The 27765-nt window shown below is 49.7% G+C and overlaps 1 protein-coding gene across 1 annotated transcript; it reads left to right on the top strand.

Moving 5' to 3' along the window:
• On the top strand, positions 1-27468 carry LOC133360353 (autotransporter adhesin BpaC-like). Its single transcript, XM_061579031.1, has 4 exons — positions 1-283; positions 19629-20340; positions 20906-21067; positions 23153-27468. Exons 2-4 carry the CDS (start codon positions 19686-19688, stop codon positions 23158-23160), a joined length of 825 nt encoding a protein of 274 aa, XP_061435015.1. The 5' UTR covers positions 1-283; positions 19629-19685; the 3' UTR covers positions 23161-27468.
• Positions 27469-27765: the final 297 nt, after the last annotated feature.

The raw sequence follows: 27765 nt of genomic DNA, 5'->3' as shown, positions 1-27765 counted from the left end.
ATTTCCCCCCCCCCCACCGGCTTTTCTGAGTGGCTCTGCGCCTCGTGATGGGCTATAAACCTCCCCATTCCCTCCCCGTGTTCACACCTTGATACCACCACCACCACCAACCCACCAACCCATCCACTCTCCATCCCACACAGACACAACACGGACACACACAAGTCCGCCCACGTATTCCGGGGTGATGGTAGGGGAAGGTGGGAGGCACATCTGTGATCATCATTTCGCCTGGAGCAAAAGTCGATCGGGTTGAACGACTTCTGGCCGCCTTCTGAAACCGGTAAGGGTTTTATTTTAATCTCTTTCTATCTCTCTCTTGGACCCTGTTCCCGCATCGCGAATGATGTTTCGTCAAAGCCCGCTCGTGTTCCCTGCTCATCACGACTGTCACCATCATCATCACCATCATCATCATCTTCTTCTTGTTCAACGGCAGTGGTATCATCGTCGTCATCATCATCTTCAGCAGCAGTTTCATCAGAAGCGGCAGTATCATCATCATCAGCAGCAGCAGTATCATCAGCAGCAGTATCACCATCATCACCACCATCACCACCATCATCATCATCACCATCATCAGCACCACCATCATCATCATCACCATCATCATCACCAGCATCATCATCACCACCACCATCAGCACCATCATCATCAGCTGGTGCGTGTGTGCTGCTGTGTGGGCAGTGTGGGCCGCTCGCGACGCACCAAAGGTGCCCCGTGTAGCCTGCCACAGAGTGTCGGGGCAAGTGCTGCTAGCGACTGGCTGACACGGCAGTGGGTGGGTGGCCAGCAACCACGCTCGACCGCCTTTGTCTTCCCCCAGTGGCGATGTTTGTTTTACGCACCGCACCCAGGTGCTCATTCGAGGCTAAGTCGACCTAGGGGTGGCCCAGGCCCTGTGCTGATATAATTATCGATCAGCGGTGTTGGCCGTGAGCGGGGATCGAACTCGGGTCGCCGGGTTCGTAGCGCAGCGCTGATCGCTTCGGCAACGCACGGACACACAAGACAAAGATCCCCCGTGTAGCCTTTAACAGATTGTTGGGGCAAGTGCTGTAGGCGATTTGCACCTATGAAGGCCGGCACGGCACACACGTGTACACACACTCAGAAGTGATTACACACACACGTGTACACACACACACGTGTACACACACACACGTGTACACACGTATACACACGTGTACACACACACAGAAGTGATTACACACACATACACGTGTACACACACACACACGTGTACACACACAGAAGTGATTACACACACACCACACACACACACGTGTACACACACACAGTGTACACACACGTGTACACACGTATACACACGTGTACACACGTATACACACACACGTGTACACACACACACAGATGTGATTACACACACACCACACACACACGTGTACACACACACACACGAGTGTACACACACGCGCGCACACGATTCCCGCTCACGTCCAGATTATCCGAACCGGTCCTGGGCCCACCCCCTAGGTCGACTCAGCCTCAAACGAGTACCTTGTGTGCGACGCGTAAAAAAATAAAATAAACATCGCCGCTGGAGGAAGACAAAGGCGGCCGGGCGTGTTTGCTGGCCACCCTTCGTCAGTGTTGCGACTCGCTCCGCACTTGCCCCCAGTCTTACCGCAGGCTATCCGGGGCACCTTTGCCTCTGCTTGTGCCATGAGAGTGTTTTGGGGAAACTGGGGCTGGCGTGTGTGTGTGTGGTGGGGTAATCGTTATCTGGAGGAGGTTGCAGCAAGTTTCTCTCTCTCTCTGTGTGTGTGTGCACATTGAAGTTGAGTCACGCAAACAGAGCCGAAGCATTCACACCCTTACCCCCTCCCCCCCCTAGGCCAAAGATAAAAGTCCCCCGTGTAGCCTGTAACAGATTGTGTAGGCAAGTGCTGTTAGCGAGTACCAGCAGCAGCAACCTATGAAGGCCGGAACTGTGGCACACGAGGGGGTGGGTGGCCAGCATCACGCCCGGCCGCCTTTGTCTCCCTCGTGGCGATGTTTTTGCACATCACATCGAGGTAGACATTTGAGGCTGAGTCGACCTAGGGGAGGGCCCAGGACCGGTTCAGATCATCCGTCACCGGTGTTGGCGGTGAGCGGGGATGGAACTCGGGTGACCCCGTGGGGTTGGTAGCGCGCTCACTGCGACAACTCCCGCTCCCTCACCCAACATCATCATCCACCATCACCACCCACCACTCACTATCACCACCATCACCACTCACTATCACCCACCCACCACTCACCATCACCCACCATCACCACCCACCCACCATCACCACCCAACATCATCATCCACCATCACCACCCACCCACCATCACCACCATCACCACCCACCCACCATCACCACCATCACCACCCACCATCACCACCATCACCACCCACCCACCATCACCACCCACCCACCATCACCACCATCACCACCCACCTACCATCACTACCATCACCAATCACCCACCATCACCACCCATCAGCATTACCACCCACCACTCACCATCACCCACCACTCACCATTACCACCCATCCACCCACCATCACCACCAACCCACCATCACCATCCACCCACCACTCACCATCACCACCCACCACTCACCATCACCCACCCACCATCACCCACCCACCACTCACCATCACCACCCACCACTCACCATCACCCACTCACCATCACCACCCACCACTCACCATCACCACCCACCACTCACCATCACCCACCCACCACTCACCATCACCACCCACCACTCCACCACTCACCACTCACCATCACCCACCACCACTCACCATCACCACCCATTACTCACCATCACCCACCCACCACCCACCATCAGCACCCACCATCACCACCCATCACCAATCACCACCATCACCATCCACCCATCACCCCCCACCCACCAACCACCAACCACCCACCACCACCCACCACCACCACCACCCACCACCACCCACCACCATCACCAATCACCCACCACCACCACCCACCCATCAGCATCACCACCCATCACCACCCACCATCATCACCACCCACCATCACCACCATCACCATCACCACCCACCATCATCACCCATCACCACCCACCCAAAATGAAAACCCGTTTCACCTGTTGAACGGAGGGAGCTTAACGCGTGGAATGTGGCACAGCAACCAAAGCACGAAATCGGATTCAAGGATAATTTATGTTCAACAACAAGTCTCTTGAGAAACACAGCAAACGCGTACACACCACACACACACATACACACACCACACACACATACACACATACACGCAGTACTATGTGTATATATACACTGTACTGTACTGTGTCCAATTGGACCCACGTGGAAATGCGTGGAAATGAAGGGGGTGGGAGTCAAACGTCGGTTTGGCGTCTGTATGTTGGAACTTCTTTCGCACCGCACGTAGCCCAAGCGTGGTTAATCGGGGGAGGGACTAAAAACGACGGGTCTCTGTGTGAGTCTGTGGGTCTCTGTGTGAGTTTGTGGGTCACTGTGTGAGTCTGTGAGTCACTGTGTGAGTCTGTGGGTCTCTGTGTGAGTCTATGGGTCTCTGTGTGAGTCTGTGGGTCTCTGCATGAGTCTATGGGTCTCTGTGTGAGTCCATAGGCCTCTGTGTGAGTCTGTGGGTCTCTGTGTGAGTCTATGGGTTTATGTGTGAGTCTATATCAAAAATTGCATTTTCAATAAAAACTGCGGAAGAAAAATGTTAAATAAATGCGGATATCTACATAAAATGATATTGTAAACACACTATCCTAAAAATACAGCACCATATTTTAACACTAAAGCAGTCACTGACTCGCAACAACTTGCCATCATAAGTGACAGAGTTAATTTCGGGTAAAGTCAATGAAAATGGGATATGCCGATAGCACAAAAATGAGATGTGATAGAGCAAATCTGAGATGAGATTTGGAATCAGCACCCTGAAATTAGTCTAAAACAGCTGCAAAAGTCCAGGCCAGAATGTTTTTTTGTTGACCAGTGTAATCAGCCGCTGGCTGTGTGCGCGCGTGATTTGTGCGAGACCAGATTTGTGTGCAACTTTGTTGACATCGTGAGTGCATTCCGGAGCGGCTTATCACCCACAGAAGAAGGTGCGTTACTTGGTGATGTAACAACAAAAAGTAATATTACAAAAACACTTAGGTAGTTAACACGGCTCAACAGTCACGTCCAAAGGACGTACGGTTCGCGAGTTAATTGTAGAATACATTTCAAGAAACCTTTAACACGTTCGTCAATAACCACTAATGCGGCCTTACAAGAAGACAGAGGTGACGTTTCAGGCAATGGCCCTTCTTCAGAACACAAGTTAAGAACGGCCATCACACATTGGATGAGCTATTGTCCGAAACGTCGTATCGGTATAAGTGACTCATCCACTCACGAACGAGTTATGTTCCAGAAGTATCTGTTCGTAAGTCCAAACTTTACTCCCTGTCGAATACAAACGTGGTGTACGGCGTGTACACTAAACACGGGGAGTGGCTTTAAAAGTTTTATAATCTCCTGCAAATGTAGATGCCACTGGTTCTTCATGTTCTGTAGATGTAGATACCACTGGTTCTTCGTGTTCTGCAGATATAGATACCACTGGTTCTTCACGTTCTGTAGATGTAGATGCCGCTGGTTCTTCACGTTCTGTAGATGTAGACGCCACTGTTTCTTCACGTTCTGCAGATGTAGACGCCACTGTTTATTCACGTTCTGCAGATGTCGATACCACTGGTTCTTCACGTTCTGCAGATGTAGATGCCACTGGTTCTTCATGTTCTGCAGATATAGATGCCACTGGTTCTTCATGTTCTGTAGATATAGATGCAACTGGTTCTTCACGTTTCCTCAGATGTAGATGCCACTGGTTCTTCATGTTCTGCAGATATAGATGCAACTGGTTCTTCACGTTCTGCAGATGTAGATGCCACTGGTTCTTCGTGTTCTGCAGATGTAGACGCCACTGTTTCTTCATGTTCTGTAGATGTCGATACCACTGGTTCTTCGCGTTCTGCATATGTAGATGCCGCTGGTTCTTCATTTTCTGCAGATATAGATGACATTGGTTCTTCATGTTCTGCAGATATAGATGCCACTGGTTCTTCACGTTCTGCAGATGTAGATGCCACTGGTTCTTCACGTTCTGCAGATGTAGACGCCACTGTTTCTTCACGTTCTGCAGATGTAGATGCCGCTGGTTCTTCATTTTCTGCTGATATAGATAACATTGGTTCTTCATGTTCTGCAGATGTAGATGCCACTGGTTCTTCACGTTCTGTAGATGTAGATGCCACTGGTTCTTGATGTTCTGCAGATGTAGACGCCACTGGTTCTTCACGTTCTGTAGATATAGATGCCATTGGTTCTTCATGTTCTGCAGATGTAGATGCTACTGGTTCTTCACGTTCTGTAGATGTAGATGCCACTGGTTCTTCATGTTCTGCAGATGTAGACGCCACTGGTTCTTCACGTTCTGTAGATATAGATGCCATTGGTTCTTCATGTTCTGCAGATGTAGATGCCACTGGTTCTTCACGTTCTGTAGATGTAGATGCCACTGGTTCTTCATGTTCTGCAGATGTAGACGCCACTGGTTCTTCACGTTCTGTAGATGTAGATGCCACTGGTTCTTCATGTTCTGTAGATGTAGATGCCACTGGTTCTTCACGTTCTGCAGATGTAGATGCCACTGGTTCTTCACGTTCTGTAGATATAGATGCCACTGGTTCTTCACGTTCTGCAGATGTAGATGCCACTGGTTCTTCACGTTCTGCAGATGTAGATGCCACTGGTTTGTAAGTCGAATGTTCTTAAGTAGAGGTAGTCCCTGTATTATTTCTTTAAGGCCACATACACAGTTTTTGTTATTGACGAATTTGTGGAGTTTGTTGTTGATGTTAATTTTGCCTGTGCACCACTGCCAATGCCGCAGCAACAGCATCGCCACCAACATAATTGGTGTTAAATGATGGTGTCTATAGAATTGGGACTCTGGCTAACAGCACTTGCCCCAAAACGTCTGTTGAGGGTTATACGGGTGATCTTTGTCTTTGTGTATTGGGACTCGATAGATGTGGCGAGTAACCCGATGTTATGTTAGCAGCAGCAGCTTGCCTATCTGTTGTTGGAACGACAGTGTATGTGTGTGTACGTGTGTGTGTACGTATGTACGTGTGTGTGCGTGTGTGTGCGCGGTGCATCGGCCAGTCATCTCAGTCGGTCAACCCCGTGGCACCTGCTGGGTCCGTCCCGTGACCTCCTGCCAGCGGGCGTTCGACACTTCACGTTGTCTGAAAGTGCACCTAGCCTGGCACAAGCGTCGTGGTGCTGTTGTTGTGTGTATATCTGTCTTTGTGTGTAAATATTGTGTAGAGCGGTGGTGTAGTGGTTAGCGCGCTGCGCTACGAATCCCGGCGACCCGAGTTCAATTCCCGCTCACGGCCAACACCAGTGACGATTATCTGAACCAGTCCTGGGCCTCCCCTAGGTCGACTCGGCCTCAAATGAGTACCTGGTGCGGTGTGTAAACATCACCACTGGGGAGACAAAGGCGGCCGGGCGTGGTGCTGGCCACCCACCCCCTCGTGCGCCGTGCCGGCCTTCATAGGTGCTGCTCGCTAACAGCACTTGCCCCTACAGCCTGTTAAGGCTACACGGGTGATCTTTGTCTTTGTCTTTGTGTGTATGAGAGTGTTATCTTCTCAGTGGCATGGAAAATATTCGCCGGTAATGTTAGTGGCGCGACCCTTCAGCCTGCAAATCGTCACACACACACACGTACATACAAAGACAAAGATAAAGACAAAGATAAAGATGCCCCGTGTAGCCTTAACAGAATGTAGGGGCAAGTGCTGTTAGCGAGCAGCACCTATGAAGGCCGGCACGGCACACGAGGGGGTGGGTGGCCAGCACCACGCCCGACCGCCTTTGTCTCCCTAGCGGCGATGTTTACACATCGCACCAGGTACTCATTTGAGGCTGAGTCGACCTAGGGGAGGCCCAGGACCGGTTCAGATAATCGTCACTGGTGTTGGCCGTGAGCGGGAATCGAACCCGGGTCGCCAGGTTCGTAGCGCAGCGCGCTAACTGCTACACCACCGCTCCCCCCACACACACGTGGTCAAATGTACACACACACACACGTGTACACACACACACACGTACACACACACACGTACACACACACACGTACACACACACACGTACACACACACACGTACACACACACACGTGTACACACACACGTGTACACACACGTACACACACACGTACACACACACACGTACACACACACGTGTACACACACACGTGTACACACACACAAACACTGTCGTTTCAACAACAGGCAGGCAAGCTGCTGCTGCTGCTGCTGTAAGCGCGACACCGCACAGCCCACTCACCACACGACACGTGCTTGTAACCGAGCCGAACGAACGTTGGCCAAACGTTCAGCGTTTAACTAGGTCCACTCGTCACGGCTGCCATTGCAGACCGAGATCAGCGGTGAAATCAGAGCCGCTGATGATTAATCTGAACTCAGAGCCGCTGGTTGATGAATCTGAAATCAGAGCCGCTGGATGATTAATCTGAAATCAGAGCCACTGATGATTCAACTGAAATCAGAGCCGCTGGATGATGAATCTGAAATCAGAGCCGCTGGATGATTAATCTGAAATCAGAGCCGCTGATGATTAATCTGAAATCAGAGCCACTGATGATTAATCTGAAATCAGAGCCGCTGATGATTAAACGGAAATCAGAACCACTGATGATTAATCTGAAATCAGAGCCACTGATGATGAATCTGAAATCAGAGCCACTGGATGATGAATTTGAAATCAGAGCTGCTGGATGATGAATTTGAAATCAGAGCCACTGATGATGAATCTGAATCTTCATCTTTATTTATCGCGGAGAAATCTGATGAGCTGTGAAGCTCTTTATAAAAAAAAAATCACAGATGTTCACGATCGCAACACTCACGGACTTTCACAAAAGAAATACGTTGGTGGTGGCGATGCAATGGTGGTACACAAGCACACATAACAACAACACGACACATTCATTCGTCAACAACAACAACAATGGTGTGTGTGGGGCGTGAAAATGAAAAGGGACAATAGTCGACGTTTCGAGCAGTTGCCCTTCATCATAGCACACAGGGAGGCCAGTAGAGAGACAGAGTGGAAACTAATAATTACACTGGTCAACAAAAAAACACATTTTTTTCTGGCCTGGACTTTTGCAGCTGTTATAGACTAATTTCAGGGTGCTGATTCCAAATCTGATCTCATATTTGCTCTATCACATCTCATTTTATGCTATCGGCATACCCCATTTTCATTGATTTTACCCGAAATTAACTCTGTCACTTATGATTGCAAGTTGTTGCGAGTCAGTGACTGCTTTAGTGTTAAAATATGGCGCTGTATTTTTAGGATAATTTGTTTATAATATAATTTTATGTAGATATCCACATTTATTTAATATTTTTCTTCTGCAGTTTTTATTGAAAATGCAATATTTGATATCTCAAAAACCTAATGTGATAGACAAAAACTGATGCCAGATTTGGAATCAACACCCCTAAATTACCTTAAAACCGTTGGAATACCTTATGCCAGAACAAGTGTGTTGACCAGTGTAATACAAGTTGGAGACCGCACTTACTTGTCTGTACCATGGGGCACTGATAAGAATGACAGTAAATGTGTTTTCTTTAAACACGTGATCTTATTAAGAGTTAATTTTAAATTGGCGTATGAATAGCGACACCCCAATCTTGTAGCTATTGGAGTGGAGCTCTTCATCAGCCACAGTCGGGCTCACGTGATGCAGTGATGGCGAACTGCCCAGATGTCCACAGGCCACGATCGGTTTCGACATGCAGCATCTCATCAGCAGCATATTAATGATGCGCTCGAATCAACGTTGAACTGACAGATTCTATATTTGAAGCTTTCGTGGCTGCAAGGATTCATACTCTTCGGGTTTTTCGGTAAAGTCACGTAGGTTAAAAAATTAAATTTTAAGTTAATAAAAGTAATAATGGAAATAAAATAAAATAATAAATTACGACGTTTCGGAGGCAACACAAGTCTCCGTCATCAGGTGGGACCGTCACAGCTAATGATGCAGACAGATGTTTAGAATGGGCAGCTCCCAATGCCGCAGTGTCGCTATTCGTGAAATAAAATAACAACATCTTCTTGGTTCTTTCGGTAAAGTCACGTAGAAGGGAAGTAATACAATAATAAAAATAAAACATAATATTATGTTTTATTTTTATTATTTTATTATTATTACTTCTACGTGACTTTACCGAAAGAACATAATATTATAAAACATAATATTATGTTTTATTTTTTATTATTTTATTACTTCCCTTCTACGTGACTTTACCGAAAGAACCAAGAAGATGAATCCCTGCAGTCACGAAAGCTTTAAATCGAAAAACAACAACATTTAACGCCAACGTAGCACGCAGCAGGACCCACCTGACTATGAAGTCCTGAGACTCCCTCCCCCCCTACGTCACGTCCCCCCCCCCCCGTGCTCTTGCGACGCCATCAGTTGCTGAGGTGTCGTCATTTGTGGTGGCCTGGTCGCTTCTGAAAAATAATGTTCAAAAATTACGTATGAAAAAATTCATGGGGAAATGTGAAAATTACGTAAAAAATAATGAAAAAGATAGGAACTAAATTACGTAAGAAATAATGAAAAAATAATGAAGAAATGTACGCACAAAAATAATTAAATGAACAATGAAAACAATTATGTACAAAATGATGTAAAAAATAATGAGAACAATTATGGAAAAAAATGAAAAACGTATGTACAAAAATAATGAAATTTTTTTGGAAAAATGTATGTAAGAAAGAATGTAAAATATTATGAAAACATTTACGTGAAAAAAAAGTATATCGAACAAAATCATGTTACAAATAATGATTAAACATAATTTTAAAAATAAACAAACACGAAGAGAGGCGCTGCTTAGGTGAGGACCTGTACCGGTTGTGTTTAAAAATTAAAAAAAATCTTGACTTGGCTCAACTCGTAGGAGGAGGAGGGGGCTTTCGCGACCAATATCATCCATCTAGATTTGAAGCTTTCGTGGCTGCAGGAATCCATACTCTTTGGTTCTTTCGGTAAAGTCACGTGGGTAGAAAATAAAATAAATGACGACGTTTCGGGCGCAGCAGACCACGCATTCCCACCTGATGATGGACGCTTGTGTTGCGCCCGAAACGCCTTCTTGGTTCCACCAGCCCACAAGGGATTATTGTGTCCGTCCGTCGTGCAGGGAGGGGCTGGGTGGGGAGGGTGGGGCTGGGTGGGAGGGGAGGGGAGGGTGGGGAGGGGCTAGGTCGGGAGGGTGGGGAGGGGCTGGGTGGGGAGGGTGGGGCTGGGTGGGGAGGGGAGGGTGGGAAGGGGCTGGGTGGGGAGGATGGGGAGGGGCTGGGTGGGTGGGGAGGGTGGGGAGGGGCTAGGTCGGGAGGGTGGGGGGGCTGGGAGGGGTGGGGCTGGGTGGGGAGGGGCTGGTCACCCCGTGGTGCCCTTATAAAACTCAACGTTTAACCTACTCACGCCGGCTTGTGCCCGCCCTCACAGTCGGGCATATTTGCGGAATACACCACGCCGCCGTTGACCCTGGCCATTGACCGAGCAACCCAACGTTCCTACCAGCTCCCTCCGCAGGAACGTGTTAAATCATCATCATCATCGTCGTCTAGATTCACAAACTCATTTCTTTAAAACTGATTTTATTCTGTGTCCCGTTTGTTGTCCTTCCACCCCGCACCTCCGATTAGCCACAGGTTGGCTACGTACGGCGCGAAAGAAGTTCAACACACATCCACAATAGCAATACAGTACATACAATCGCAGTTCTAACGTGCCCATTTGCGTGATTATCAGCGGCTTGTAAACAAACGCTCACATCGGCGCATTGACCCGCCACGGACTCTGCCGCATTTAACCGCAACATGTTTCCACGCGTCGTGGGACGAAAATAACACCCACCCACCCCACCAACCCACCCCAACCCACCCCAACCCACCCCACCCACCCCACCACCCACCCACCCACCCCACCCACCCCACCACCCACGCACCCCACCCACCCCACCCCACCCCACCACCCCACCACGCCACCCCACCCACCCCCCCCACCTCACCACGCCACCCAACCACCCACCCCACCCCACCCACCCCACCCACCACGCCACCCACCCCACCCACCCACCACCCACCCCACCCCACCCACCCCACCCCACCCACCCCACCACGCCACCCCACCCCACCCACCCCACCCACCTCACCACGCCACCCACCCACCCACCCACCCACCCACCCACCCACCCACCCCACCCACCCCACCCCACCCCACCACGCCACCCACCCCACCCACCTCACCACGCCACCCACCCACCCCACCGACCCACCCACCCACCCCACCCCACCCCACCCACCCACCCCACCCACCCCACCCACCCCACCCCACCACGCCACCCACCCCACCCACCCCACCACGCCACCCCACCCCACCCCACCCACCCCACCCACCCCACCCCACCCCACCCACCCCACCCACCCACCACGCCACCCCACCCACCCCACCCACCTCACCACGCCACCCCACCCACCCACCCCACCCCACCCACCCACCCCACCCACCCCACCCACCCCACCCACCCCACCCCACCACGCCACCCACCCCACCCACCTCACCACGCCACCCACCCACCCCACCCCACCCACCCCACCCCACCCATCCACCCCACCCACCCCACCCCACCACGCCACCCACCCCACCCACCTCACCACGCCACCCCACCGACCCACCCACCCACCCCACCCCACCCACCCCACCCACCCACCCACCCCACCCACCCCACCACGCCACCCACCCCACCACGCCATTTTCAATAAAAACTGCAGAAGAAAAATATTAAATAAATGTGGATATCTACATAAAATGATATTATAAACGCACAATCCTAAACATACAGCACCATATTTTAACACTAAAGCAGTCACTGACTCGCAACAACTTGCAATCATAAGTGACAGAGTTAATTTCGGGTAAAATCAATGAAAATGGGGTATGCCGATAGCATAAAAATGAGATGTGATAGAGCAAATCTGAGATCAGATTTGGAATCAGCACCCTGAAATTAGTCTAAAACAGCTGCAACAGTCCAGGCCAAAAAACATGTTTTTTTTTTGACCAGTGTAAATAGATGCATTGTCCTTGAATCTGATTGGTCCACACCAAGGAACGGCTTTCTTTTGAAATCCTTGCCTCACTTGATGCAGCAAATCTGGCTGTGACGGTCCCACCTGATGACGGAGACTTGTGTTGCCTCCGAAACGTCGTGATTTTTTTAATATTCATTTATTTTTATTAATTTTCATTTCATTTTTTACCTACGTGACTTTACCGAAAAAACTAAGAGTATCTCGTAAGGAGACGGGTAACACAGAGGCGCGAGATTTTCGCATGACGGCCGTGCCACGCTGGAGAAACAAGCGCTAAATTTCGATTTAAAGCTTTCGCGACTGCAGGGATTCATCTTCTTGGTTCTTTCGGACGGCTGCTTGCGTTGTGGCCGAAACGTCGTGAGAATTATTTTATTATGTTTTATTTTTATTGTTTTTTTACTTCCCTTCTACGTGACTTTACCGAAAGAACCAAGAAAACAAGCGCTACTTCCTCAATTCCGTGCCACGTTTTTTATGGGCGTGTGGCCCATCCGCCGTGATCAACCTCAGCGGCTCGCCCTTGAGATCAACCGGACGGGGGGTTTGTTCGCTTTGTCCTTTAGTCTCATCGTGTCACCAAGGTGCGGCACCTCGCCCACCCGCCACCCCCCCCTCCCACCCACCCACCCTCTCTCCCTCCCCCCCACCCACTCTCCCTCCCACCCTCCCTCCCTCCCTCCCTCCCACCCACCCACCCTCCCTCCCACCCTCCCTCCCACCCACCCACCCTCCCTCCCACCCACCCACCCTCTCTCCCTTTCTTCCCCCCACCCACCCACCCACCCTCCCACTCACCCTCCCCCCCACCCACTCTCCCTCCCACCCACCCACCCACCCTCTCTCCCTCCCCCCCACCCACCCACCCACCCTCCCACCCACCCACCCACCCACCCTCCCACCCACCCTCCCCCCCACCCACTCTCCCTCCCACCCACCCACCCTCCCACCCACCCACCCACCCTCCCTCCCTCCCACCCACCCACCCACCCTCCCTCCCACCCACCCACCCTCCCACCCACCTACCTACCCATTTATTTTATTCTATTGATTGTTTTACCTACGTGACTTTACCGAAAAAAACAAAGAGTATGAATCCTTGCAGTCACGAAAGCTTCAAATCTAGAATTAACATTTATTCTCACGCGATCTAACCCAACAAACATTTATTACGAACCAGGCAAGGGGGCACGGTGGTCACTGGACAGGGGCCGGGCGGAAATCGTAAACGGACCGCTCTTTAAAAAGCCCCCGGAGTGAAACGTCGGACAAGGACGGCCGTGGGAACGGCGTCAGATGTGGCAACTTTTATTTTACGCACGAAAAATGCCGCTCTTCGTGAAAGTACGGAGTTGCACCTTTGGGTGCGTTGATGTCGTCGGTACGGGAATGAAGGGGAGACGCCTGTGGCTATCGCTTTCTTGAAAGATTTATGATTTTTTTTCGAATGGGGAACATTCATGAAAGAAAAAAAATGTAATTGGAGAAACTTTTTTTTTAGTTTGGGGCGCAGCAGTGACAAGATGTTGACTGCCTCGCCTGGTACGCAGGAGGTCGTGGGTTCGGGCCCAACCCTGACACCTGTATATTTGGAGTTTGCGTGTCTCTCTCTTTCTCTCTCATCATCATCACGGTGGCTATGAAATGTTGACTGGCTCGCTTGGTACGCAGGAGGTCGTGGGTTTGATCCCGACCCTAACGAGATGTTAACTACCTCGCCTGGTGTACAGGAGGTCGTGGGTTCGAATCACGACCCCGACGCCTGCTGCTGTATATTTGGAGTTTGCGTGTCTCTCTCATCATCATCACGGTGGCTAGGAGATGTTAACTACCTCGCCTGGTGTACAGGAGGTCGTGGGTTCGATCACGACCCCGACGCCTGCTGCTGTGTATTTGGAGTTTGCGTGTCTCTCTCATCATCATCACGGTGGCTAGATGTTAACTACCTCGCCTGGTGTACAGGAGGTCGTGGGTTCGAGCCCGACCCTGTTACCTGCTGCTGCTGCTGTATATTTGGAGTTTGCTTGTCCGCCCCGTGGTCATGTGGATTTTTCTCCGAATCCTCCGGTTTTTCCCCTCCACATTTAGAATCGACATCACACGTTTGTAAGAGTATTTTGCTATAAATTTCCACACGGTGACGATAAGCCACTTCGTTGGGATATCATTCGTGGCCAGGACGCTTCTGAAAAAGAGTGATATAGCTCAGTGGGCCTTACCTGGTAAGATAAAAAAAAATAGTTTGAACAGTTTAATAAATATACAGGGTGGCCCAAAAAGTCAGGACACATCGTGTTTTTTCATTTACTTTAACACTCTTTGATCATTGTTCATATGATATCTACTGTATTAGCATTAGTAATATTTATTTGTTCACAAAACTCGACCAGGGAACCCCGACTGAATGAATTGAGTCAACGCATAATTGACGAATGTTCGCAGATTAAGCACCTGCATTTAATCTTTAATAATTAAAAACATGGATTCATTTCGAAAGAAAAGCCAAGCATCGTGCATTAATGTTAACGGAAGTCGGTCTGAACAGTTGCTAAAGTAAATCAACTAATCCCATGTCCTAACTTTTGGGCCACCCTGTGTAACACATTCCTGCGGAGGGAGCTGGTAGGAACGTTGGGTTGCTCGGTCAATGGCCAGGGTCAACGGCGGCGTGGTGTATTCCGCAAATATGGCAGACTGTGAGGGCGGGCACAAGCCGGCGTGAGTAGGTTAAATGTTGAGTTTTATAAGGGCACCACGGGGTGACCAGCCCCTCCCTCCCCACCCAGCCCCACCCCTCCCACCCCCCACCCAGCCCCTCCCCTCCCATCCCCCACCCAGCCCCTCCCCACCCTCCCCACCCAGCTCCTCCCCTCCCCACCCATCCCCTCCCTCCCCACCCAGCCTCTCTCTGCACGACGGACGGACACAATAATCCCCTGTGGGCTGGTGGAACCAGTGGGTTCCTACCACTAATATCAACCCTGTGTGTCCTGCCTTTTTGGCCACCCTGTACATGAAATTGAATAAATAGCGAAATGTAAAGGCGGTGGGGGTTGTTGTGGTCGGGGGGAGGAGAGGGGGAACGCTCCCTGCGATTTTCCGTGACCTTTGCCCGAAATTATTTATTTTTATTGATGCTCTCGGCTCTCCCACACCCAGGTCGTAAATCTGACGACAAAAATGCAGCCGCCAATACGAGCAGCACTCCGCTCCCATCGCCAGCCTCATCATCACCACCATCATCATCATCACCACCACCACCATCACCACCACCACCATCGTCACCACCACCATCATAATCATCATCACCACCATCCATCATCATCATCACCACCACCATCATCACCACCATCACCACCACCATCATCATCATCACCATCACCATCGTCACCATCATCATCGTCATCACCACCACCATCACCACCACCATCACCACCACCATCATCATCATCATCACCACCACCACCATCACCACCACCATCACCACCATCACCACCACCATTGTCACCACCACCACCATCACCACCACCATTGTCACCACCACCATCATCATCACCATTGTCACCACCATCACCACCACCATTGTCACCACCACCATCGTCACCACCACCGCCATCGCGGCATGCGCAGTAGACGGGGCAGTCGCAGTCAAGCTCTGTCTCTGCTGCTACGCCAGGGTGAGCTGGTGGAAATAGTGTATAGTGTCTAGTGCAGCGGTCGGGAACCTATGGCTCGCGAGCCATATATGGCTCTTCTGGTGACGGCATATGGCTCCCAGACAATTTTGAGTTGAAAAAAAAATACAAAAATCTGTTTGGAACTGATTTTAAATACTTGTGATATTGCTTAATAATACTGTGTCATTTTAAAGTAAACAGAAATTAGTTTTGAAGATAAATTTCACGGGTCACGGGGCCTCAACGCCTGCATGAAGCTCAACCTCACCACGTACGAACCAGACTACAAGGCCGTCAGCAAAACCATGCAGCACCAGAAGTCGCATTAAAAGTAAGACATTTAATTTATTATACGTTAAAATTACTATATGGCTCTCAATGAAATATATTTAGAAATATTTGGCTTTTATGGCTCTCCCAGTCAAAGAGGTTCCCGACCCCTGGTCTAGTGTATAGTAGTGTAGTAGTGTGTTGTAGTGTATAGTGTAGTGTAGTAGTGTGTAGTGTATAGTATACAGTAGTGTATAGTGTACAGTAGTGTACAGTAGTGTATAGTAGTGTATAGTGTAGTAGTGTAGTAGTGTACATTATAGTAGTGTGTAGTAGTGTAAAGTATATAGTAGTGTATAGTAGTGTATGGTGTAGTGTATAGTGGTATAGTAGTATATAGTAGTGTATAGTGTATAGTCGTGTATAGTGTAGTGTATCGTGGATAGTAGTATATAGTAGTGTATAGTGTAGTGTACAGTATAATAGTGTACAGTATAGTAGTGTATAGTAGTGGCGATGTTTTACACACCGCACCAGGTACTCAATTGAGGCTGAGTCGACCTAGGGACTGCTTCAGATAATCGTCACTGGTGTTGGTGGCCGTGAGCGGGAATCGAACTCAGGTCCGCCGGTTCGTAGCGCAGCGCGCTAACCTCTACACTACCACTACACACACACTCAACAACAACAGCCATTCACCACTAAGTGGCGGGGACGTCACCACGAGGCTTGTGCCAGGCCATGTGCACCTTGAGGCCACGTGAAGTGTCGAACGCCCGCTGGCAGGAGGTCACGGGGCAGACCCAGCAGGTGCCACGGGTCGACTGACTGAGATGACCGAGATGACTGGCTGATGCACCACCTGTGCCCCCTATTGTGCAACTCGCACACACACTGACACACACACACGTGTCTGTCACACACTCTATACACACATTACTCACACACACACTGACTCACACACTCTACACACACATTACTCACACACACACACTGACACACACTATACACACATTACTCACACACACACGACTCACACACTCTACACACACATTACTCACACACACACGACACACTCTACACACACATTACTCACACACACACACGACACACTCTATACACACACGACTCACACACTCTACACACATTACTCACACACACACGACTCACACACTCTACACACATTACTCACACACACACGACACACTCTATACACACACGACTCACACACTCTACACACATTACTCACACACACACGACTCACACACTCTACACACATTACTCACACACACACACGACTCACACACTATACACACATTACTCACACACACACGTGTCTTTCACACACTCTATACACACATTACTCACACACACACTGACACACACTCTACACACATTACTCACACACACACGACTCACACACTCTATACACACATTACTCACACACACACGACTCACACACTCTACACACATTACTCACACACACACGACACACACACTCTACACACATTACTCACACACACACACGACTCGACTATTTATTTATTTAATTTTACCCGGTAAGGCCCATTGAGCTATAGAGCACTTTTTCAGCTGTAACCTGCCCATCACAAATGATAGCCAAATTAAGTTGCCTATCACGTAGAAGTTTGTAGCAGCAGCAGCCAAATACAATACTCTGGACGCGAAGTGATGTTGATTTTAAACGTGGAGGAGGACCCGGAGAAAAATCCACGCGACCACGGGGAGAGAGACACCGCAAACTCCAAATACAGCAGGGGTCAGGGTCGGGATCGAACCCACGATCTTCTGTATACCAAGCGAGGTAGTTAACATCTCCTGGCCACCGTACGTAGACCAACCGTGCCAAAAGTCACCTCCACGGTGCAAAAAGAACATTCTAGATTTGAAGTTTTCGTGACTGCAAGGATTCATACTCTTAGGTTTTATCGGTAAAGTCACGTAGGTAAAATAAAACAAATAAAAAAATAAACATGTGAGACTAGGCTCGAAGAAAAGCTGTCTCGGGAAAATAACTCAATTGAGTTATTTTCATTTATTTATTTTTACCTACGTGACTTTACCGAAAAAACCTAAGAGTGCAAAAAGAAAATCCCGACAGGCGATGCCGTGTACCTACAGTGGGCCATGCCGTCTTAACGCTTCCGCCGAGGGAAACCTTATCGGCGGCAGATTATGACCCCAAGGGCAATCTGGCGGAAGCACGTTATGAGGCGCGTGGAGCGCTACTCTCTCTCGCAGTCCCTTCGCCCGTTGCGTTTCACGCCTTACTGTTATTTTGATTCCAAAATAAGTGGCGGTGGGTTTGGGTGGGTGGAGGAGGAGGAGAGTGGAAAAACAAGAAGGCTTACATTAAGCGTACTCCGGGAACTGATGATGTGATTATTGGAAAAAAGGTGCAAATGGATAAAAAAAAAATTCTTCCCCTTAAATTTCGATTTAAAGCTTTCGTGACTGCAGGGATTCATCTTCTTGGTTCTTTCGGTAAAGTCACGAGCAGCTCTGCCGTGGCAGTGGCGACGCTACATCGATGGCACGTACGGCTTAAGTTTCACGGTTCCCGTGTCGTCCGTTTGGCTGAACATAAAACGCGGCACGCATCTATGCACGTACGCACGCTCAACTTATTTCGCACCGTACGTAGCCAGCCGCTCTAAACGGAGGTACGGGGGAAGGACGGCAAACTATGGGTCTCTGTGTGAGTCTGTGGGTCTCTGTGTGAGTCTATGGGTCTCTGTGTGAGTCTGTGGGTCTCTGTGTGAGTCTATGGGTCTCTGTGGGTCTGTGGGTCTGTGTGTGAGTCTATGGGTCTCTGTGTGAGTATATGGGTCTCTGTGTGAGTCTATGTTTGTTGCGGGGGGGGGGGGGGGGAAGGTCAACAAACTAAACACAATTTGCAGTTTGTCAATGTAGATGATGACGATTTTAAAGTTGCATAGCTCCCAGCGTTCCAGAATATTTCTTGCTGTGGTTTTAAAAAAAATTTTCTTGCTGTGGTTTTCACACCTGATGATGATTGCTTGTGTTGCAATCGAAACGTCGTGAGAATTTTACCGTTTTATTTTTATTATTTCCCTTCTACATGCCTTTACCGAAAGAACCAATAATAATTTAGTGTCAGTTTAAAACTTTTTAGTAATTCGCTTACCTTTCCTGTAGTTTTATCGTTGCTTTTTTATGCTTCGTTCGTCGTTGTAACTTTACGACCCGCCGCCCATTACTGGACGTCTGTGAACAACTCTTCACACAGACAATTCTCTCGAGTTTTAAAACAAAGATTCCGCTTCCGCCAGCGAGCGGCACGAGCAGAGGCATCGCTTGCAGGGCTGCGCCTTTGACCCGCGAGAAGTGACCCCCGTGTGAACATCACCGCTGTCGCCGCAGGTTTCGCCCGTTCCGCTCGAAGCGAAAGAAGCCAAGACCCAAGGGGAGGCCCTCAGGATGCGGCAGACTAAAGCGACCTCGTGGGGGAGCCTGGCGATGATCCTCGCCGTGCTCGTGGCCGGCGCGTCGGGTCAAATTGCCAAAACCCCGCCGCCGCCTAAGACGACGGCGGCGGCGTCCACCGCGTCCACCGGCACCACGGTCACCACGACGCTGCCGGGCGGCGTTCCGTCGTCGCCGCCGTACGTCACCGGGGGGCCGTCGACAGCTCCGGGCAACGGCACGTCACCGGGGCGCAACGAGTCGTCGCCGGCGGCGCCCAACTCCACCGCCACCGAGGCGCCGGCGTCGACCGCGAACGCCACCGCCGCCGCCAACGCCACGGCACCCTCCGCTGCCACTGCCGGCAACGTCAGCACGGTGTCGGTCGCGGCGAACGCAACGGCCAACGGAACGGGCAACGGAACGGGCAACGGAACGGCCAACGGAACGGCCAACGCAACCGCCAACGGAACGGCCAACGCAACGGCCAACGCAACGGCCGAGGCGACGACAACAGTGACGACAACGACGACGGCAACGACGACGGCGACGACAACAGTGAAGACGACGACAACGGCAAAGGCGACGACCAAAGCGGCGACGACGCCCAAGAGCGTGGCGAGCACGACCGTGATGAACGCGAAGGGAGACGGTAGCAGGAATGACAAAGGTAACTGACGTCCCCCATGGCAGGCTCGGTTGACTCCCGATGGCCCCACGTGACATTATACGCCACGGTGGCTAGGAGATGTTGACTACCTCGCCTGGTGTACAGGAGGTCGTGGGTTCGATCCCGGCCCTGACGCCTGCTGCTGTGTATTTGGCATTTGGAGCATGTTTCTCTCTCTCTCCCCGTGGCTGCGTGGATTTTTCTCCGGGTCCTCCGATTTTTTCCACCTCCACATTTAGAGCCAACGGTCACGCGTTCAGAATATTTGGCCGCCGTGCATTTCCCACGCGACGATAAGCCGCTTCGGCGAGCTGTCATTTGTGGCCAGGGCGCTTCTGAACAAAAAACAGCTATTACACAGTAAAACGCAAAAGAATTGTTCAGTTCAGTTTTAACGTGAGTGGATAGGTGGCCCTCACCCCCCAACATGAACCTTGCGACCCTGCGTCGTGATCGGGCGAGAATCCCTACGAATTTGGCGCGCAAGTCCCTGCCGACCGCAAAACACCATCCCGCTGAATCTCTCTCTCTCACTCACTCTCTCCTCCCCCACTCCCCACGACAGCCAGCAGTGCAGAGGGCTCGGGCCACGTGGCGGGAGTCGTGTTCGGAGTGCTCCTGGCCATCGCGCTCATGCTGGGCGTACTGTTCGTCGTGCGCAAGCGCTACATGATCAACCGCCCGTTCCACCACCAGCGTCTCCTGGACGACGGCAGTGACGACACGGGTGAGAGGCTGCCGCCTTCGCTGCCACTCACTGCGAGCTGACCGACGTTACGACCGTGACGAGATCCCTCCTGCCATAGACTCAACACTCCCCGTAGACTCAACACTACCTGTAGACTCAACACTGCACCATAGACTAACACTCCCCGTAGACAACACTGCACCATAGACTCAACCCTGCCCGTAGACTCAACACTGCACCATAGACCAACACTGCCCGTAGACTCAACACTGCACCAGGAACTAACACTGCCCGTAGACAACACTGACTCAACACTGCACCATAGACCAACACTGCCCGTAGACTCAACACTGCACCAGGAACTAACACTGCCCGTAGACAACACTGCACCATAGACTCAACACTGCCCCTGTACATGAAGCAGTCCCCCTCCTTAACCTCGTTTCGTTCCTCTCTCAAAGCCTCACCACCTCTTCTCCATCATCACCCACTCCCTTCCTCATCCCTCCCCTCACCCCTCCACTCCTTCCCGTCCCTCCCCTGTAGCCCTTTCGTGATCTCCTCTGTTGCCCTCTGTTACAGTCACTCACTCCTTAGCCCCTTGCACTGCACCGCCATCGAAATCCCACAATTCCCGTTTCCGCTTTCTAAACTATGTTATGAAGAACACCCTCAGGCTAGGGCGCTGTTATATAAATATGATGAAGTAAGATAAGGGCTGCCCCTTTCACGGTTTCTTTTGTTCAGTGATAGTCTTTAATCGAAAATGTATCGCTCATAGCAAGAATGGGGAGACCCTATGGGTAGGCGGATCATTCATCGAAATATCGTTTAATCGATGGCATCGTGAAATGAGCGACCCCTTGTATTTCATTACCGTATTCTCCGCATGTTAAGACCTGGCAGGTGTGCACGTGTGTGCGAGACCCAAGTTTGTATACAGTGATCCCTCGTTTATCGCGGTTAATGGGGACCGGAACCCCTCGCGATAGGTGAAAATCTGTGAAGTAGGATTGGCCCCCTAGGAATTTCCGTATATGTGTGTGTGGGTACCAGAATGTTTAAAATATGTATATTTATACTTTACATATATATTTTACTTAAATCTATTTAATTATAAAACCTTAATATTATACATTCACTCTCTCTCTCTCTCTCATACGATACGTATTGTGGTATTCTACACTCACCAATGACAGTAGTATCTTGAGACTTGACTCCAGTAATGACGACGACTATGACAGTGACGATGACAATGACGACGATGACAGACCTGTGCAGTTCGATGAATGTGATGATGGATGATGATGATGATGGTGTTACTGCACAGGTATAATGAGGCCTTTAAATCAGTTCAAAAAATCCGCGATGCACTGAGGCCGCGAAACTTGAACCGCGAAGTGGCGAGGGATTACTGTACATTTATTGACACCGGGCTCCATGATCCTCAGCACCCATCCCAGATCAGACCTATACTTGCAGCCGTTGTGGCAGGACCTGCCTGTCCCGCATAGGCCTCGTCAGCCACCAGCGTGCCTGCAGAAGACGTGGATGTCCTTCCTAGATCTTCGTTCGCGAAGCCAAGCCATGATTGACACCAGGCACAAGTTTTTTAATTTGGGCGCATCTAAATTTCTCCCGGAGCGTCTTTACAATCGGGAGAGCACAGCGCAGCTCCCTCTCGTTCGACGTGGGCGGGGGGTGGGGGCGGTCGTGTTCTTTAAAAAGGCGCCCAACTCTAAATTGCGTAACTTGAAACGCCATTTGACACAAAGTGCAAAGTTCACGCAGACAGGACCTTCGAAATGTCGCGCGAGAAGGAAGACGCCGGCTGTGGTACTGCCGCACCTCAGGCGGCAGCGTCGCTTACCCAACTTTTACTGCCCGACCCCGGTGACGAACGATCAGCTCGCCAGCGCGCTCCGGAACACCGCGGGGCTCAACGCGCTCCGGCGCGCGTAGAACCGTTTCAACGCCAGCACGCGCGCATCACAAAAACAAGCGTGAATTGAAATCTTAGCTCGCGGCGTTATTTCTAGATCGCGTTGCGCTCACGTGACCACGCGTGGCAAAGGTTATCGCGCGTTGTCATCAATAATGCGCCATTTGTGTTTCAATTTCCAGGTCTCTAAGAAGAAAAACCCCACTGCATCATCATCATCACCTTCTTTCCCATGGGTGACCGCTGACGGACAAGCACGTGTTTCGGAGTCACATCTCCCCGTCTTTATATTTTTTTGTCTCTGTTCGAGACACTTAGCCCACTTCGCAGCACCACCCAGAGGGTGGGGGGCTGGAAATCAAAAGTGCATCATGGTTGCGTGCCTCCCCCGCCCGCCCTCCGCGGTTGCCGAATTTCACGGTGAAACTTCAAAGAGGGCGAGCCCCGAGTCAAGTAACACACAACGCCCGCAAACAAGCAGGCGCACACACACACGCATGTGTGTAGATGTAGATGCCACTGGTTATTCACGTTCTGCAGATATAGATGCTACTGATTCTTCACGTTCTGCAGATGTAGATGCCACTAATTCTTCACGTTCTGCAGATGTAGATGCCACTGGTTCTTCACGTTCTGTAGATGCTACTGATTCTTCACGTTCTGCAGATGTAGATGCCACTGGTTCTTCACGTTCTGCAGATGTAGATGCCACTGGTTCTTCACGTTCTGCAGATGTAGATACCACTGGTTCTTCACGTTCTGCAGATGTAGATACCACTGGTTCTTCACGTTCTACAGATGTAGATGCCACTGGTTCTTCACGTTCTGCAGATGTAGATGCCACTGGTTCTTCATATTCTACGGATGTAGATGCCACTGGTTCTTCATGTTCTGCAGATATCGATGCTAATTCCCTTTGGCGCTTGTGTTTCCTCTCTACTCTTCATCTCTGCATAAATCAACTTGTGACGGGCAATAGAATCATTGAACAGCGGTAATAATAATAATAATAGTACAATTTGTAACGCGCGCAAATTTGCAGACGTAGTGGCCGCAACTCAGAGGCGCGGAGCCAAGCTCAAAGTCGCTCAAAAGCATGATTGTAGAGGTGAGTTTTTAAGTGTCTCTTGAAGGAGGCGATTGAGGTGATGCTGCGAATGTGCAGAGGGATATCGTTCCAGACTGTTGGGGCTGCCACCGAGAAGCGGCGCGTAGACATGACCATCCTGGATCTTGGTATTGAGAGGAGGTCGTGAGTCGCGCTGCGCAGGCATCTGCCGTGTGCTGAGCTGCAAGTTGTCAGTAATGAAGAAAGATACGGCGGGACATACGGACAGGTTTGTGCGTATCTCTGAAAGTTCCTAAGTCGAATAATTCGTAAGTAGAGGTAGTCCCTGTACTGCATCGGGCGCAAGCTGAGGGTGGGGGGTCAGGGAATTGGGTGATGGGGTTAGTGGCAACGTTGGCGATGCAACAGATGTTCATTAGGGATAAAGTACGGGTTGGTTGTCCCTGTGGAGGCGGCATTGCCGAGGGGACAGGACAGGAAGGGTGGGTCACCCTTAACACGTGAAGGACACGGGTTCGAATCCCCACCTCGGGCTACCGAGTATTTTCTATGTTTTAATCCGCTCCCTCTGGCTATCGTAACCTTTCCGGCAACCAACGCTGTTTTTGTAAATGGTCCGTAGAACATTACCTAGGTGATGTTATAGGGACGCTACTTTGAACAAGAACATAATTGGTCTACAGCACATTACCTAGGCGATATTGCAGGGACGTTACTTCGAACATGAACGTAACTAAATCTTGACTTAAAGCTTTCGTGACCGCAGGAATTCATGTTCTTTGGGTCTTTCGGTAAAGCCACGAGGATATAAAAAATAACAAAAATCTAAATCACGACGTTTCAATCGCAACACAAGCAATCGTCTTCAGGTGAAGAAGAGTGGGAAATCTGCTGAGGCAGACTGTCTAAATCTTTATAAACAGGCCTGCCTCAGCAGATTTCACCATCTTCTTCACCTGAAGATGATTGCTTGTGTTGCAACCGAAAAGTCGTGATTTTGATTTTTGTTATTATTTTTCTACGTGGCTTTACCGAAAGACCCAAAGAATATGAACGTAACTGATCTACAGCACATTACCTCTTTGATGTTGTAGGGACGTTACCTCTAACGCGAACAGAAATAGTCTCTAGCACATTACCTCTTTGATGTTGTAGGGACGTTACCTCTAACGCGAACAGAAATAGTCTCTAGCACATTACCTTGGTGATGTTGTAGGGGGTGGGATTTCGAACATAAACGGCGTGTGATAATTATACACATTTTACCCGGTAAATTTAACTTAATTGGCGCTTGCCTCCCTGAGCAGGGAGTTATGAGCGGGGGTGTGAAGTCTCTTGCTTGCCCACCACCCCACCCCCGTCTACCAAGCGGGGCAAAGCGCCAGCCTCTCTCTTACTCCCTTGTGGCGCTGCCTAGTGTGGTGGGTTTTCACGGTTTTTACCTCCTCGTTCAGGATATGTTCGTTAACAAACAACAATTTAGAAGGAAAGCACGAATTTCTCCCGGTGGTTACGTGGCGAGGCGGTGTGCAGACACCGGCTCCGTCCGACGTGACGTTTTGAGGCTTCGTTTAGTGAGCAAATCAAACCAAAAAAAAAGACAAGGTCATGGTCCAGCACTGACGTGACATCGAATTCCATTTAAGTGACGCCGCTAGATTTCCAGAACGAGTGTGATTTTAAAGTATTTTTGTTGTTGTTTTAAGACGCGAGGTTGCCACCTGTCCTTGCTTTGATGTCACGATATCCCTGCGTTGATGCATTTAAATTAATTTAATGGATGTCACTAGATTGCCACGGTTACCATTTTTAATCGTTTACTGTACTGGTTTTCCCAAGATCATCCTCTTATTGAGGTTAGCTCCCGTGGGATATCTGCAAGTCTTCGCAAAGTCCTGGTTTTTTTTGTCAGTCGCGTGAAAGCACACCACTCAATACCGTGCATTTACATGCAGTCATCCTCCCCTCTTCTGCTGTTATGAATACAGGGTGCTTTAAAAAATTGTTAACACTTCTGAGAATTTGCAACAGTACCACAAGAAATGTACCTCCGAGCTCTGGAGACCACCTGGAGAAGATTCCAGGCGTGCGTTGACAATGATGGCGAATAAGCGGAGACTCTTTGACTTTTTGAAGCTATTAACATGACATTTGTTGTCATGTCACAGCGTATTATTATTCGTTACTTTTCCCATTGAAAACTATAATCCCATATAAGTGTTAACATTTCTTTTGAAGCACCCTCTATTCTCCTGCCTCATGACATGTCCCAGGGGGTTATTCTGGTGCACTTCAAAGAGGTGGCCAACCCTGCACCAACGAAACTTTGAGCCCAAACAGCGCTGGATGAGCCCTGTTCGTTTTTTTTTAAGACTCAACTTTCCTTTGAAACATCGGGTGAAAAGAACGAACACTCCATGGCCGGCAAACGACCACCACGGCACACATCGCACGCACCTCTGTCAACGAAGAACGCAGTTGATCACTGGCTTTTAAGCAGAAGAATAATAGCGTAAATAATGCTGTTTTGCACTAAGAGTACACATTGTTTTTTGTTCGTATATCTTTGGATATGCCGTATGTGTGTGGGTGCTTTCTGTAAGATACCTTGGGAGTTGTTATACTTAGGTGTCAATGTTGCACCATTGTCCACTGTTGTGTGGCACTATGCTAAAAGCATATCGATGTGGAGTGTGGCCAGGATTTAAGTTACAAGTGTTCTGTCGTAACAGCTATGCCTTTTAAACTATTTTTAACGTGAGGAAAACAATCTATATATGTAAAGTTTGTTGTTGTATTGCAATGTTTTCCTTTACAATATTTTCTGCCACCGGTTGTTGATTCTCTTACACTTTTACAATAAATAACCCTGGAGCCTCCGCTATTACACAACGTTGTTACTACAACTTTTACGAATCTACAGCTTAAATATCAAAGTGTAAAAGTGTTGTCTTTTGCTCCAGTGAAGTGAGATAGCGCTTCCGCTCGCGTTAAAGAGTCCTCGATACGCTGAGCAAGCCGCCAAGACTCGTTGCCCGTGACCTCTCTCGACAGAACTTTTGTCGCGTCGCTGTTTGCCACGCAAGTTGCCTTAACTGCCCTGGTCAATGTGCTGCCGGTCACAATTTGGCCAATTAACTGGCTCCGGTGTGCTATGGCCTCACGGTCAGTGTTGTCAATTCCTCACTGTGTTCGTGGCGGGGCGAAGGTCTAGCAGTAGGGCAAACCGCTATTGACCTCCGACAGTCGTAATAATGTTAACAACGCCGAAAGGGTGAAGGGCTGAGTTGACACTCGCGACGGGGTAGCGAACTCGCAACCTTTCCGAATTAAGAATTTGATTGTGAATCTTACGTCAGCATCACCGGTTCCGATCATTTGCACAGAATGTATTTCCTAACGTTGAATAAAAAAAAAAGTATGGAATTACATGGGCTTTTAAGTGCTTTAATGTTGAACGTACACTTGACATAACCTTGCGAGATGGCACTCAATGAAACTATGTTCGCAATGAACAGAAAAAAATGTACATTTACTTCACATACTCTTTGATTCTTTCGGTAAATTAACGTAAGTATAAAATAAAATAAATCACGACGTTTCTGGCGCAGCACAAGCGTCCGTCATCAGGTGCTGACATAGGCAGGTAGGATTGAAGCATCACAGTCGGTTAAGACTTTACCTGGTTAATAACGTCCTTCCAACGATTGCTCAGTTTGTACCCAT

This window comes from Lethenteron reissneri, chromosome 68 (assembly GCF_015708825.2).
Source record: "Lethenteron reissneri isolate LAM-NWPU_2019-01 chromosome 68, ASM1570882v1, whole genome shotgun sequence".
NCBI lineage: Eukaryota > Metazoa > Chordata > Hyperoartia > Petromyzontiformes > Petromyzontidae > Lethenteron > Lethenteron reissneri.
Note: the sequence above shows the minus strand (reverse complement) of the source record. Positions and strands in the feature narration are given on the sequence as shown.